The sequence below is a fragment of the Microtus ochrogaster genome, chromosome 6 (assembly GCF_000317375.1).
Source record: "Microtus ochrogaster isolate Prairie Vole_2 chromosome 6, MicOch1.0, whole genome shotgun sequence".
NCBI lineage: Eukaryota > Metazoa > Chordata > Mammalia > Rodentia > Cricetidae > Microtus > Microtus ochrogaster.
This window is the reverse complement of record NC_022013.1, coordinates 24,296,106-24,311,840: the sequence shown is the minus strand read 5'-3', so window position 1 is coordinate 24,311,840 and position 15,735 is coordinate 24,296,106. Positions and strand designations below refer to the sequence as shown.

The 15,735-nt window shown below is 48.8% G+C and overlaps 1 protein-coding gene across 4 annotated transcripts in view; it reads left to right on the top strand.

The window, feature by feature from the left end:
- Nucleotides 1-15,735, top strand: part of Atp2b4 (ATPase plasma membrane Ca2+ transporting 4) — a 105,985-nt gene that overhangs the window by 59,653 nt on the left and 30,597 nt on the right. For 2 of the 4 annotated variants that reach the window (XM_013346741.2, XM_013346742.2), the window contains exons 3-11: nucleotides 3,265-3,462; nucleotides 4,020-4,277; nucleotides 4,739-4,864; nucleotides 6,057-6,188; nucleotides 7,697-7,732; nucleotides 9,126-9,287; nucleotides 12,545-12,759; nucleotides 13,046-13,288; nucleotides 14,491-14,732. In XM_013346741.2, coding sequence (XP_013202195.1) covers nucleotides 3,265-3,462; nucleotides 4,020-4,277; nucleotides 4,739-4,864; nucleotides 6,057-6,188; nucleotides 7,697-7,732; nucleotides 9,126-9,287; nucleotides 12,545-12,759; nucleotides 13,046-13,288; nucleotides 14,491-14,732 — 1,612 coding nt within the window. The remainder of the gene's footprint in view (nucleotides 1-3,264; nucleotides 3,463-4,019; nucleotides 4,278-4,738; nucleotides 4,865-6,056; nucleotides 6,189-7,696; nucleotides 7,733-9,125; nucleotides 9,288-12,544; nucleotides 12,760-13,045; nucleotides 13,289-14,490; nucleotides 14,733-15,735) is intronic. The other 2 variants (XM_026779808.1, XM_026779809.1) reach the window with 1 other exon arrangement.

Sequence of the window (15,735 nt, the reverse complement as noted above, 5' to 3'; positions counted from 1 at the left end):
AGGTTCAGGAAGTGGGGATGGGGGTAGGTTCAGAGAGTAGGGATGGGGGTAGGTTCAGAGAGTGGGGATGGGGGTAGGTTCAGAGAGTGGGGATGAGGGGTAGGATCAGAGAGTAAAGGAAGGGATGTTGAGCTCAAGGAAGACTGGGAAATAGGAAGAGATAAATGCCAGAGGCCCCTAAGTGGCCTTGGAGGCCACCAAGGGTCTTAGTGCCCAGGTTCACTCCATGGAAAAGTCACACAGGTTTGAGAAGATGAGTAGCATACACTGCCTTCCATATTTAAATAGATCTTTGTGGAGCCGACTGAGAACAGGAGAGCAAGGGTGGAGGGGAGAGAGAGCGCACACAGTGATCTTTAGGTATTAATATGAGAGCCAGGCAGGGTAAGTGGTCACCCTGCCTCTGCACACTGAGGGAGGTTGCTCAGGCAGACTCACTTTGGGAAGAGTGTTGGTTAGCGAGGTGTCCCTTAAAGTGATCTTTAGTAGCTCCTTAGGTTTTTAAAGATGCCGTTCTATAGCACAGGCTGACCCGTGGTCCAGGATGACCTTGATCTTGCCACCACCCTCCTGCTTTAGCCCTTGAATGCTGGGAATACAGGCCTGAGTCACCACACCTGGCTCTGATCTTTAACTCCTTGGTCACCCTCACAATACGCGGGGGACGCTTACCAAAGAAAGAAAGGACATTTCCTCCCTGGGAGTTGTGAATCCACATCTTTGCCAAACACCCTGAGTAGATTAGCAAAGACAGAACTTCTGTCTCCCTGGAGCCGGTCTGTTCATCCAGGGCAATAATCCGGAGCTGGCACAGCTCTGCCCTCTCTGGTCCCCTAGGGCAAAGGACCAACAAGCCCTGCCTCCCGGCCACCCTGCCCCTGCCTGCCTGGGGATCCAGATGCCCTGCCCAGAACACCTTTTCCCAGGCCCTTCCCTGCCTTCCTGACTGGGAACCTGACTTCCCCAGGGCAGGACAGGCAGAGGAGGCTGAGAAGAAACTTGGCTTCTAGTGCTTTGAACCCAGCCTTGCTCCCCTGTGGAGCCCAACTGGCTGCTCAGCTGGACTGAGGGACCTTAATGCTGAGTGATGGTGCCCTGGATTACAGTCTCAGGCACCATGTCCCCAGACAGTTCCCTGCCCCTTGCCTCCTTGCCCTCCAGCCTCTCACTGCACAGGGTGAACAGGGTGATGTGAAATCATCCCTTTTGCCCAGCTCTACCTCCAACCTGTTTCCGACTCCTCCCTCTCAGAGCCAGAGGGCTCTCCTCTCTGGCTGCTGGAGTGAGCTTGGGGAAATGGTAGCCACCTCCCACCCTGCAGGCTCTGTTCGCTGTGTGGTGTTTGCCCATTTTCAAGATCTTTTTCTGCCTTGAGGTCTTCCTAAAGCTTAGCCCCTTCCTTCCTCCGGTCACAGTGCTCTGTGCTGTTCAGTGGAAAAGAAGAACGTTCTCCCTCACACAGTGCCGATCCCTCACCTCATCATTGGAAGTGATGACCAAGTGTGGAGTCCCTGACATCCTGGACTCCATGCTGTCCTTGCTTTCTCCCAGGCACACACATTTTTTTTTTGCTTTATGTGAAGCTCAGTGTCGTATCCTCTGCCCCTGAGACTGAGCTTCCACAGCTGCTGACCTGTTTTCAAGACAAAGATTGCTCTGCCCTACCTGTGGGGAACCCACCAAACAGGCAGCCAACAGCATCCAGTGCCAAAGCCAAAACAGAAAGAAAAAAAAAAGTAATTTGCTGCACTATGTAAAGAATTTAATGAATGCAGACTGCTCTTCACAGCTGTGTAAGGCTTCCCTCTACCTGGGACCTCTCTAGGGTCCAGAAGAGGGGCCAAAATTTGTGGGAAGCTATGGAGTATAATTCTGCCTCCCCACCTCCACCCTAGGAGTATGTGTGGGCGGGCTACATGTTCTGGTTTAGTGAGGAAAATGCTGGCTGTCAAGAACCTTGTAATACCTGGAAACTTCATGGCTTTGCTTGGTTCTTATTCAGCCTGAACTGGAATACTGTGTCTAGTTCATACCAAGTACTTAGCAGTAAGTAAAACAGCCACACTTTTGTTGGAGGTCCTGGTAAGACAGAACAGCAGGGATGACGCACCTAAGACTACTTCGTCTTGAAGATTCTACTTCAGTGATGTATAGCTCCTGCAACGTGGGATGAAGACACATGGGTAGCCTCTGTCTCCACCTTGCGTGGCCTGGAACAAGTGGCTGGTTCTTTTGGCCCTCACGTGTGAGCCAGCTTGTTCAGGTCATCACCAGCATCTGCATGGTCCTGTGAGAGAAGGGTCCTGTGCATCCCAAGAACATTCCAGAGCTTCTGTTCTTAGAGCTAAAGCCTGGGGCACAGCCCCTGAGGAAAAGAAATCTACTTAGCCTGGTCATGGAAGCAAAAGCCCCATGCTGAAGCCATCTTGTCACCCTTTGCTCGTTTTTAAACCTTTAAATGTTCCATAGTCCTGGAGTGCTGAGCAAACCAGGGTGATTGGCCATATTCCCACTGCACCCCCATTCCGGGTCTCATAACTGAACAGAGGTCTTTTTATTTTTATTTGTTTTTTTCGTTCATGTCTTCTGGTTTGTAAGTCAGACATTCCATGGCGCACTGACACTAAAATGCCTCTAAAGGGCCCTCTGGAAGGCGGCTCATTTTGACATTTTCATACACTCCATAGTATTTCACGTTGGTCTATTTAACCTTTTCCTCCTCTGCTTCTTGAGGGTCATTTTAGACACCCCCCCTTTCTTGGCACCACAAAGTCTCAACACAAGATCCAGTGTTGGCTCCTTTGGAATATTGTATCGAGGTGTAAACATCTTCCAGTTGTTTTCAGCAAAGATCCACCTTTGCTGATCAGGAGTTCTTTCCTTATGCTAGGTTCTGGCCTTTGCATTTCCTATGGTATCCGAGGGTTTAGCCATGATAGTCTTGCTGCTCAGTCACTAGATAAACCTGTATTGTGGTGGCAGCACCCATGTTAGGGAGCTCACAGGAGATCTGATGCTGCCCCCTCTAGTTTCTACAGGCACACATACATACATACATAGCATATACTTTCCCAGAGAGACGCATATACAGACAGACAGATAGATAGATAGATAGATAGATAGATAGATAGATAGATAGATAGATAGATAGATAGACAGATAGATAGATAGATAGATAAAAATAAGTAAATAAATAATTAGACCTTTAACTTGACTTCTGATATCACCTCTCACCCCCTTTTCTCTTTCTGGTCTCCTTCTCAGGTCTATCTGGGAACCCTTTAGATCTGGAGAAGCGTAGACTTGTTTTTGGACAGAACTTGATACCTCCAAAAAGGCCCAAGACTTTCTTAGAATTAGTGTGGGAAGCCCTGCAGGATGTCACTCTCATCATCCTGGAGATTGCAGCCATCATCTCCCTGGTCCTGTCCTTCTATCGACCCCCTGGCGGAGATAATGAAAGTGAGTGTCTAAGCGGCCCCATGTGGCTGACCTGGATCCATTCCACGGCACCAGCCATACTTAGTACCGGTGGCTGACAGGTTGTAGTACATGGTGGGTGTTCCTGTTACCCAGCAACTGTACTTAGTACTGGTGGCTGACAGGTTGTAGTATACAGTGTTCCTGTTGTCCAGAATGCTCTGCAAAGGAGAACGGCCAGGAGCTAGTAAGCCATTCTCTTAACTGTTCCCCTTCCCCTACCACATCCTCACTCAGAACGCCACCCATCCTGTGTCCTTACCTCTGCATCTCAGTGTGTCCTGACCATAGTGCTTTGCATTATGGGAAATATCAGTGAGCCCCAACTACACTTTGCATGCTTTGCATTGGCATATTTTGTGCCGTTTGGTAATGAACACAAATAGATCTAGTGATGATGAGATGGGAATCCATTCTGCTACCCTCTGATTTCCTTGGAGAGCAGCCCTTCACTTCAGAGTGTTATTTTTCTACTGCTCTCTTCCCTTGACCTTCTATCTTGTAGAGGTTCAATGACTCTTTCTCTCATTCCTGGATAGTATGTGGTCAGGCTTCAGGTAGCCCAGATGAAGAGGAAGAAGCGGAAACCGGCTGGATTGAGGGTGCGGCCATCCTTACCTCAGTGATCATTGTGGTGTTAGTGACGGCCTTCAATGACTGGAGCAAGGAGAAGCAGTTCCGGGGGCTGCAGAGCCGCATTGAGCTCGAGCAGAAATTCTGTATTATCCGCAATGGCCAGCTCATCCAACTCCCCGTGGCTGAGATTGTGGTGGGAGATATTGCCCAGATCAAATACGGTAAGAACACCATGGAAACACACATGTGAGGAGCACGTCCATTGACATGAGGGGCTAGGAGTTTCTGAACCTCCCCCAAATAAACCCTCAGCGTGTGGTAACTTGTCAGTAGAATTTAAGGAGGTTGTGGGAAGAAATTCTGGAGAAAGCCATAGCCAACTCTTCTAAGAGATTGTCATACTTGTGTTCTCTATGATTTAGGAGTCAAGGTATATAATAGTTAGGCCTCAGGAAGGTGGCAGTTGGAGCTATATGTGATCCTAAGATCAAGCCCAGTGCCATTTGCAGTGTAGGTGGGCCCTCTGCCATTGAACCCCACCCAGCTCTAGAATTAGATGTTCTTGGGCTTCTCACGGGGCCATAGCCCTGTAGATTTTACCAGGAGAGCAGCCCCGAGGTGGCGTGGAGATGCTGGCTCTTACCTGCTTGGCCTCCGTGTGACTCTTCCCCTTATGCACTAGGTGACCTGCTGCCTGCAGATGGAATCCTAATCCAGGGGAATGACCTGAAGATTGATGAGAGCTCTCTGACTGGAGAATCAGATCATGTCAAGAAATCTCTGGACAAAGATCCCATGTTGCTCTCAGGTATAGCCTCTGCTTGCCCAGGTTCTCATTCCATGGCCCCCAGATAGCCAGTTCACGGGTTCTGTTCCCTATTCCCTCTGAGTAGAGGGAATGCTCGGAATGCTCCATCCTTTCTTCATCTCTTGGGTTCAGATGGAGTAGAAACATTTGGGTAATGTAACACGAATTCTAATTGGTCTTAATAATAAAAACCCGGGGGTCAGATATTAGAGGGTGAAAGCTGAAAGGCTAGAGAAGAGAAGCCGAGCAGCCAGCATTAGTTCTTATCTCTATGAAATCCTCAGGGGTATCCTGTCTCTTCAAGTCCTCAGACTGAATGCCTTAGCTCCTGCCTCCTCCCTCCTTATATTCTTCTCTCTGCCCAGCCATTCCTTCCTGTCCCCAACTCCCTAGTGCTGGGATTAAAGGCATGTGACTCCCAAGTACTAGGATTAAAGGAGTGAGCTGTCACCACCTGTCTCTGTTTCTCTTTTAGACTGGACCAATCTTGTGTAATCCAGGGTGGCCTTGAACTCACAGAGATCTGTCTGCCTCTGCCTCCCAAGTGCTGGGATTAAAGGTGCGTGGCACCACTGCCTGGCCTCTATGGCTAACTAGTGGCTCATCCACACTCTGATCCTCAGGCAAGATTGATTGATTGATTGATTGATTGATTGATTGATTGATTGATTGATTTGATTTTCGAGACAGGGTTTCTCCATGGCTTTTTTGGTTCCTGTCCTGGAACTAGCTCTTGTAGACCAGGCTGGCCTTGAACTCACAGAGATCCGCCTCCCAAGTGCTGGGATTAAAGCCGTGCGCCACCACCGCCCGGCCAAGCTTTATTTGTTCTAGCACAAATAAAATAACACTACAGCCTAGTCCTGATACAGGAATGTCAGTAACCTGAAAGAAATTTTTCATAAAGTGAGTGTTTTAGGAGCCTGAAAGAAATTTTTCATAAAGTGAGTGTTTTAGGAGCCCTGCTATTTGGGAAGATGGCACAAAGTTAATACATCAGCCTTGAAGGACCTCTGTTTCCTTGGTCTGGTTTAAACTGGTTCATCTCTTGGCTTTCTCTTATTGCCTTCTAATCAGAGTACTGCCCATAAAGAAAAGGGATCACTGTGCCTTTAAGTTTGTATTTTGTACCGAATCGCAGCTGAGAATATCAAACAGCACTCATCTCTGTCTTCTCCCGTCCCTTTGATAGGGACTCACGTGATGGAAGGTTCTGGCCGGATGGTGGTGACTGCCGTGGGGATCAACTCCCAGACTGGAATCATCTTCACCCTCTTAGGGGCCAGTGAGGAGGAGGAGGAGGAGGAGGATAAGAAGAAGAAAGGTAAGGGGCATGCCGAGTGAGAGTGAGATTCTCCTTCATCTCTGTGAATGAAATGAGGGTCAGAGAGCAGATCCAGATGAAAAACCCGTTAGAAAAGCCTACTGGGGTGAAGCGACAGATACCCAAGCTCCTCGCCAAGGTGCAGATGTCACTTTTGGGGCTGGAGAGATGGTTCAGTGGTTGAAGAGCACTTGCTACTCTTTTTGTTTGTTTGTTTGTTTGTTTGTTTTGTTTTGTTTTGTGAGACAGGGTATCTCTGTGTAGTCCTGACTGTTCTGGAACTCACTTTGTAGACCAGGCTGGCCTCGAACTCACAGAGATCCACATGCCTCTACCTCCCGAAATCTGGGATTAAAGGAATGTGCAACCACCTCCTGGTTGCACTTGCTATTCTTGCAAAGGATGTGGGTTTGGTTTTCAATACCCATGCAGCTCCTAATAACCACCTATAACTCCAGTTCCAGGGGATCCTATACCCTCTTCTGGCCTGTGTGGACACCAGGCACACACATGGTGTATAGATATATGTGCGCACACACACACACACACACACACACACACACACACACACACACACATTGACCTACGTCTCTGGGGTGCTCTGATAAAAACCACCAAATCCTGGCTCAAAGCCCTCCAGCCATGTTTTATTTGAACCTGAATTCCTGTATCTTTGGTAGGTTGTGAGGGCTGAGTTAGCCCTACACTAGGTGACTGGAAGGTGCTCCAGCCAGAGTGTCCATTGTCCTCCTCCGCTCCCCTTCCTCTCTTCCTCATGAGTTAAGTAGTATCAACCATCACAGCTAAAAGGAAAGCGAGTTGAAGAAAACCTGGATCCCGCTGAAACTCTCTCAGAAGAGAAGCACAGTTGGAAGAATGGGACCCGAGAAGCAGTTAGACTAGTCTTGGTCACTCATTTGTTCCCAGAGGAATAACAGGAAAAAGAGACCAGATGCTAATGCCAAATTCGTACCTTTTTCTGAGCTGTGGGGAGAGAACAGTTTCTACCACTTGGCCAAGGATCATCTTAGGTTCTTAGCAGAGAGCAGTTTATGAATAAGGAACCATCTCTCAGAACCCAACTATTCATTTCCACAACTGCTCTCAGACGAACACTTAGGAAGCCTGCCTGGTGCTATTGCATTGACCAAGGGACGCCTTTTAGGGCCTTTCCACAAGCCAAACATTTCCTGCCTCTCTCTTCCCAACTCCCACCCCAATTTTCTCAAGAGTTTTGACTCAAGCCTAGCAGCAGGAGAAGCTCAGGCGTGACCATGTGTGCCCTTGTCTGAACACTCAGCTCCAGTCCAATCCAAGGATTTCTTAGAACCCATAGGAAGGATGAATGAACGTAAGCTTCCTTCATGTGTATCTCCCTGCCCTACAGCCACCTCCTTCGCTGTGGGCCTTCTGTGCTGGGAGAGAACCAGCAAAACGCAGATCTGATCATCTCTTACTGGTGGTCACTTTGGGTCTCCACCCCACTTTTTTCTTTCTTGTTCAAACAGGTAAAAAACAAGGAGTCTCTGAAAATCGCAACAAAGGTAACCTCTCCACCCACTCATATGCCATCTCTATCTGCCCACGCGCAAACCAGACCTTCCCAGGCCATCTGTCTCCCTCCCTCTCCATAATCTGTTACCTGCTGCTGTGGCCCAGGGCCTTATCCTGAGGACGGTGCAGAGACCCGGGGGTGGGCTCAAGGCAGGACAGCAGCACCCTCTGCTGTTGGCTTGAGGAAGCACATGTCCAGAATTCTCCGGGTGTGGGACACGGATCTGTTCTTCCCAGAGTGCTGAGCTCTTCTTCACTGTCCACACCGGCAGTTTCTGGGCTGGAAGTCGTGGTGGAGGACATTGGCCGGGCAGTTCCTGCACCCTCCTCTGCTAGCTGGCTCACCGGTGTCTTCTGGTCTGTTTTTCTTCTCTGCTCGTCTGCTCAGAGGCTCTGGAGAGAGACTTTTCTCTCTGCCTCTCTGCCCACTTCTTTCTTTGTTCTCGCCACAGTCTGTTTTGTTCCTCCCGATATGGTTTGTGTTTCTCTTGGTGGCTGTGTCTACATCCCATCTCTGTCTTGTTTGTGCATCAGACAGGAAAGACTGTATCTCAAGAGGGACTTCCTAAGCAAGCGGTGATGTTGGAGGAATGTTGGGGACCAGCAAGTAGTCTTGACATAGTTCCTAAAGTTGTTTTTTTTTTTTAATCCTTGTTACACACATCACAGTACTCTTTAGAAATAAAGGCACCATAGCAGAGCACCAGGACTTAAGCAGAAAAAACTTGGATTTCAAGTCTCTTTATTCTTCTTCTGAAAGGGAAATAAATGGGTTTCCTGTCTGTGCATCTCTCTCTTTCCCCTCATTCTAAGTCTTTAGGCAGCTTCTTTTCTTACCCCAGAATACTCAGCTCAGGTCCTGCTGTGTTGCCCACTTCATTCCTTTGTCCTTCAACTTATGTAAGAAGCAGTTGAAGAATTGCTTTGGTCTTGAGGGGAGGGTCTGTGTTTCTTCCCTGATTGGGAGGAGGGGGACTCTTAACAGAATAGGCTAGGACCCTTATATGCTAACATCTACTAGGCTTTCTTTCCCTTTGGTCCCTCTCTACAGTAAACCTTCACTGTTCTAAGCTCTGAGTTCCAGAAAGGATGCTTTTGGTGATGGCCTTAGTGGTGTGCTTAATCCCCTTGTTGTTATAAACCTGGCACATGACTCCGAGGGGTGCCAGCAAGTTGTCATGAAGAAGAAATCCAGACCCGAAAGGCATCCTCAATCTCCAGTTGTTAGATTTGCCCCAAAGGCCCAAGTGGGTGGAGTCTGGCACTAGTCAGGAATGGTCAGAACCGAGGTCAGGGGCCCGAGAGACATCTTACCTTCCACCTGCCTGCCACTTACTATGACATTCTTGCCGCTCACCTGTTCCATTCGTGTGTCTACCCTAGCAAAGACCCAAGATGGAGTGGCCTTGGAAATCCAGCCACTCAACAGCCAGGAGGGCATCGACAGCGAGGAAAAGGAGAAGAAGATACTCAAGGCGCCCAAGAAGGAGAAGTCAGTGCTGCAGGGCAAGCTCACGCGCCTGGCCGTGCAGATCGGGAAGGCGGGTGAGTAGCTAGGCCTGCCTCCCCTTGTAGATAGGAAGACCTGCCCTGTGTGCCAGCCACTCCAATCGTCTTCCCATTACACCAAGCAGGACTGGCAGAAAGACACTGGCACTTCGGGGTGGCTCCTGGGGTCTAGATAGTTGTATCTCTGGCCATTCCTTGTGCTTTGGGAGAGGTCTTTCCTCCTATGTACAAAGATTAATAGCCTCGAGCGCTCTCTCATCCAAACAGCAGGGGAAGGTCACGCTAGCAAGAAGGAAGTTAAGAACTCTCACCTGTCCCATAATCCCCATGGTGGTAGAATCTTGTGGCCCAGCATGGAGCAATAAATACACAGTAAAGACTGGAGAACAAGGAAGACCTGTTAGAGAGACTATTTAGAAGAAGGGTCCTAAAGCTAGGGTGGCAGTCAGAATGAGCTAAGTGCTGGATTGAAACACATTGGCTAGGTCCATAATCCCCACCAGAACTTTCTGGAATACTTGAAATGCTCTCACTTGGTGCTGTCCAGTAAGACAGCTACTGGACACATGTGGTTAGCGAATGTTTAAAATGCAGCTACGCAGCAGCAGACGGTGGCTGCTGTTGTGTCTATCACAGATTCTTGCAGACTCTTGGGCTCTGCCATGGACTTTCTGAAGGTAGCCTGCACTTTGGCAAGGACCTCTGGAGATCTGTGCCCAGAGAAGCATGCTGAGTATGGTTAGCAGAAGCCTGAGGACCAGACCTTGAGGGACACTGCACAAAGGAGTCATCCTTTTGTCCCCCTTCCTGCTGCTCCCCTTATCCAGAAGACAGCAGGAAAGTGTTGTTTCCCAAATGCTGTGCCACTTGTGGGCACATATTGATCCTTAGCCCCCAGGATAGCCACTGGTCCCCACCCCCCGACTATCCCAGGTGCTTGAAACTTTCTCAGTTTTCTCACCATAGGTTCCAAAAATTGAGTCTCGGGCAAATCAGGCTGGCCGCCCTACCAGTGCGCTAGATCAGAAGCTCCCTTCACTGGCCCCTGGCTTTGTCTTCTTTGAAACAGGAGCGATCATAGTAATCTATGTCCTAGGGCTGTTGTGAAGTGGTTATGAAGGCTTGGCTGGTCTGTGGCAGGCACTGTGTAAGTTGTTGCTGCCATTGTCGTCTTCTTGATGAGCTACGCTAGGAAAAGTCGTGTAGGTGAGACACTAGCCCTGTGAGGACATCCTGTGACCAGGGCGTGGGACATGCACAGAGCAGTGGCGGGAGTGTCAAAGTCAGAACACCGCTAAGTGGACAGTTGCATTTGCTGCTCGGGAAACCATGGCATGCGATCACGGCCACCTTGTTAATGTATCAGGGGTGCTAATAAAGTGGTGGCCAGGCCTCACCTGTAGCTGATCCTCAGTCCCTTTAGAAGTGCAGTTTATTAGGAGAAAGGGCCTCAAGGCCATGATCCAGAGAGAGAAAGAGCTTTAGACAGAATCTCTGAACAAAGGAAAAAAGGCAATCTTCCAAGTTTAGAGGTCATGGCAGGAAATTTGACACTATGCAACAGTTCATTGTAGCATGCATGATGAAGAGCCAGGTGCCATAACTGAGCGCGCTCGAGTCACAGCACAGTCTGCTTCTCCATTCCCTGCCCGGGGTGGGGTAGGAGCTAGGTCTCTGCGATGATGTGTCACCTGATCCCTTCAGGCTGTAGGATTTGGCCTTGTAATAAGCAACGTCTTTTAGGAGGAAGTCCACTAGCAAGCTCTACTCCCCTTTTTTGTTTGGTTGGGTTTGGGAGATTTTTGTAGATCAAGCTGACCTGACCTCATGATTTTCCTGTCTCAGTTTCCCAAGAGCCAAGATTATAGGTGTATGCCACCTCTTGTTTATGAATGAAGAATTTAAAGTAGGAACTCAACCCATAGAGGCTTAACAACTAATCCAAGGGTATGAGTCAGGTTGGTGGCATGCTGAGAACAGCATGTATATCCTGGAACCACTGTTTTAGAGCCTTAGTTTTGTTAACACACACACACACACACAACCCACAACCTCTATCATTGTCCACAAGCAACAGAGAGTGGGGATAAGATTTTAATATAACTTTTTAAATCTATGATTTTAAAAACTATAGAAGCACCAGCTGTAATACTTGGAAGAGCAGGCCCTGCACCTTAACTGGGCAGCACAGTAGAGCCAACCCTGTTGGTGGAGATGTGGGTGAACCAGCCCTGAAGTCGTGAACATGGGAGAGCTGTCCCCACTACTTGTCTGTCATGTGGTTGTGGTGGTGGGGGAGCAGATGCACCCCTTTATTTCCCCACAACAAACAGGCAAGCTGACCCTCCCCCTTAACAGCTCCAGCACTGGGGAAAGTAGACCCTGTACCTCGCCTGGGCAGCACAGTAAAGTTGGCCCTGTCAGTGAAGGTGTAGGTGAGCCAGCCCTGAAGCTGTGAGCGTGGGAGAGTCGTCCCCATTACTCATCTGTCATGTGGTAACATGGGCTGGAGAGAGACGCCCTCCCCTCCCTGCCCACCCATGTCTGAGGTAGATGGAAGAGCTGGCCCTAAGTTCCTAAGAGCAGGAGAGCTGTCCCTGCCCCCATCAGTTGCAGCACTCGGGAGAGTGGCTCCTCATCTCAACTGGACAACACAGTAGAGCTGGCCCTAAAGGTGCAGGTGTGGGAGAACCGCCCCTGAAGATGTGAAAATGGGAGAACTGGCCCCGCCCCTTGCTCATCACTAGCCAGGGCCCAGCTGGAGAGCTCACCCTGGGAGCGAAGACAGGGGAAGGCTGGTGGGCTGGCCAACCCTGTAGCTACCCAGAGCTATGTGATGGCCCAGCACAACATCTACCCCATCTGTGATCTGCTGAGACGGTGGGGTGGGGAGGGGGTTGATCCTGTGGACCCAGGGCTGCGGGATCTCCATGACTCAAGCAAGCAACAGGATGTCCAGAGATAGTCCCAGTGAGGGTCCAACATTAATGGTGTAGCAGAGAATAGGGGCCTTGGACCAGAGCAATGATTCTTTGCAGTGAACACCTGCATGCAAAGATGGATGGATAAATGTTTACTGTGTGACTCACTGTGTCACACTGCAGCTTCCATGATGACATTTTCCCTTTCTCTCTTTTTTTAAATTTTTTTCTCTTAAATTTTATTGGGGGTGGGGGTGGGATCCGGGGGCATAATATGAAAGACACAAAGAATAAACAAAAAGTTTAAAAAAAAAAACCATTGAAAGGGTACAGCGGCTAACCCCTGCTCACGTGCCTTGTTGCCCTGGACAGGTCTGATCATGTCTGCCCTCACGGTTATCATCTTGATTCTATACTTTGTGGTTGACAATTTCGTGATACAGCGCAGAGCATGGCTACCTGAGTGTACTCCCGTCTACATCCAGTATTTCGTCAAGTTCTTCATCATCGGTGTCACTGTCTTGGTCGTGGCTGTGCCTGAGGGCCTGCCACTGGCTGTCACCATCTCGCTGGCCTACTCTGTGAAGGTGAGACAGGGAAGGAAAGGGAGGAACTCATGCACCCTCAGTCAAAGAATAAGCTCTTCTGTCCTTCATACACGTTAGGTGGAAGTCTCTCGCTCTAGGAAATGACTGTTCAGTTAGTTGTTTAATCAGACCAGTAGAATCTTAAAGCCTCACCAAACAGTACCATGCATTTTTTGTGTAGGGCTAGGGCACAAAGTGAGGAGTGTTAGCTTGGACTTAGCCTTTGACCGATGCTTTGGAGAGCTCTGCTGGTCCTCTGTCAACTTCTTTCCCTTCTCTTTTGTAGAAAATGATGAAGGACAACAACTTGGTACGGCACTTGGATGCTTGTGAGACAATGGGCAACGCCACAGCCATTTGCTCTGATAAGACAGGAACACTGACCATGAACCGCATGACAGTGGTACAGGCTTACATTGGGAACACTCATTACCGCCAGATCCCGAGCCCTGACGCCTTACCACCCAAGGTTCTGGACCTCATGGTCAATGGCATTTCTATTAACAGTGCTTATACTTCTAAGATTCTGGTAAGCTTTCCTATTGCCTGGGGACCTGGAATAGGTGACAGGGGGCCAATATTAGTTTTGCCAGAGAAAACTCTTCTGTCCTAGTTCCTTTTCTATGGTTGTGGTAAATACCATGACCAAGGCAACTTATAGAAGAGTTTATTGGGGGCTTGCAGTTTCTGAGGGTTTGAGCCCATGGCTACCATGGCAGGGAACATGGCAGCAGGCATAGCACGGGAGCAGTAGCTGAAGGCTCACATCTCAGTCCACATGCAGGAGGCAGAGAGCACACTGGGGATGATATCAGGTTTTGAAAGCCCCTAGAGACACACTTCCTCCAATAAGGCCTCCCCGTCTAATCCTTCCCAACGATTTTGCCAGCTGAGGACCAAGTGTCCCAATCTATCAGCCTCTTGGAGCCTTTGCCACTCAGATCACCACATCCTTATTATATTCCATCTGACTGCCATTCCACATTCTGTTTCTTACTCTTGGCCAAATGTGTTCATCACAAACCTATGGCAGTGACTCCAGGAAGGAACCTCATGCCCACTGCAGACTTACACTTGTCCAGAATTAATTACTCACTTTCCAGAAACAGAGAGAGAACATTTGAATAAGACTTCCAAAGGGTGAGGTGTTGTCAGAGGTTTCTGTTCCACCTGGTCCTACAGCCATTCATTCCCAAAGAAACGCACAGAGGCCTACATTAATTTTAAACTGGTTGGCCTATTAGCTCAGGCTTTCTTATTAACGAATTCTTAAATCTTACACTAACCCATAATTCTTGTCTGTGTTAGCCACATGGCTTGGTACCTTTTATCAGCAAGGCATTCTCATCTTGCTTCCTCTGTGTCTGGGTGATGATTTCAGACTGAGCCTTCTCTCTTCCCAGAATTTTTCTCTTCTGGTCACCCTGTCTATACTTCCTTCCTGGTTGCCCCACCTAAACTTCCAGCCTGGCTACTGACCAATCAGCATTTTATTAAGCCAATACAAGTGACAAATCTTCACAGGGTATAAGACCCACAGCAGTGAGACACCTCATTACCATAGAGCAACTATAAGAGCCCAATACTTCTATGGCTGTAAGTCAGGGTCACAAAAACAACTGCTGCCTCCCCTGTGGCACAGGTATGCCTGCCCAGGTCCTCTTTCTGGTCCAGATATATACTCATTAGTTCCATGCTTGTTTTTGTTTCTGTTTTTCTTTTCTCTCTCAGCCTCCAGAAAAGGAGGGAGGCCTACCCCGGCAGGTAGGCAACAAGACAGAGTGTGCCCTGCTGGGCTTTGTCACAGATCTGAAGCAAGATTACCAAGCAGTTCGCAATGAGGTGCCCGAGGAGAAGCTCTTCAAAGTGTACACCTTCAACTCAGTGCGCAAGTCCATGAGCACCATCATCAGGAAGCCGGGAGGGGGCTTCCGCATGTTCAGCAAAGGCGCCTCTGAGATAATGCTGCGCAAGTGAGCCCCTCCCCCTACTTTCCCCTTTGAGACCCCCCTTAGGAAGGTCTGAAGGCCCAAGCAGAACCAGGCTGAAGGATGAATGACCCTCCAACCAGGTAGTGAGCTTTTCCTCAGGACAGGCTTGGCTTTTAAGAACCTTGCGGACTCCTTTCATTTAATTCTCGCAGCTCAGCAAGGCGGGTACTATTTTGACCCATTTTGCAGATGAGAAAATATGTGCAGTGAAGTTGCAAAGCTTGCTGATAGAGAGAACAGCTAACAGTGCCACAGCCAGGATTCACCTGGAGCAGTCTCCTAGTGAGTTCATGGAGGTGGTCAGAATGTTCCCCATCTCACTGGGCTTGAAGGAGTCGGTGAGCGTAAGAAGCCTTGCACACACCAAGAGCTGCTTCTCTGTGCCTCTCTCTCTCATTCTTAATTCTGATTACACTTGTATACTAAGTATACAAGTAGCTAAGCTACCTAGCGGTTGTTACAACCAACCCAATAAGTATGTAGCCAGCAGGGGCGATACACACCTGTGACCCAAAAACTAGGGAGGCTAAGGCAGGAGGGTTACAAGTTCAGGTCATATTTAAGGTTCTCTGTCTCAAAAACAAAACAAAACAACAATAACAACATAAATAAATAAATAAAATAAAATAAAAGGCTGGGCGTAATTTTGCCTGCCTTTAATCCCAGCACTCAGAAGGCAGAGGCAGGAGGATATCTGTGAGTTTAAGACCAGCCTGGTCTGCATAGCAAGTTCCAGTAAAGTCAGGATGGGAGACCCTGTTCAGAAGCTCGAGGTCAATCCATATAGCAAGTTTGAGGCTAGCCTGAGCTACATGAGAATCTTCTCTCATGTAGTGTGGAGAAAGGTGGGGAAAAAGGAGAGAGAGAGAGAGAGAGAGAGAGAGAGAGAGAGACAGAGACAGAGACAGAGAGACAGAGAGAGAGACAGAGAGAGAGAGAGACAGAGAGAGAGAGAGACAGAGAGAGAGAGACAGAGAGAGAGAGA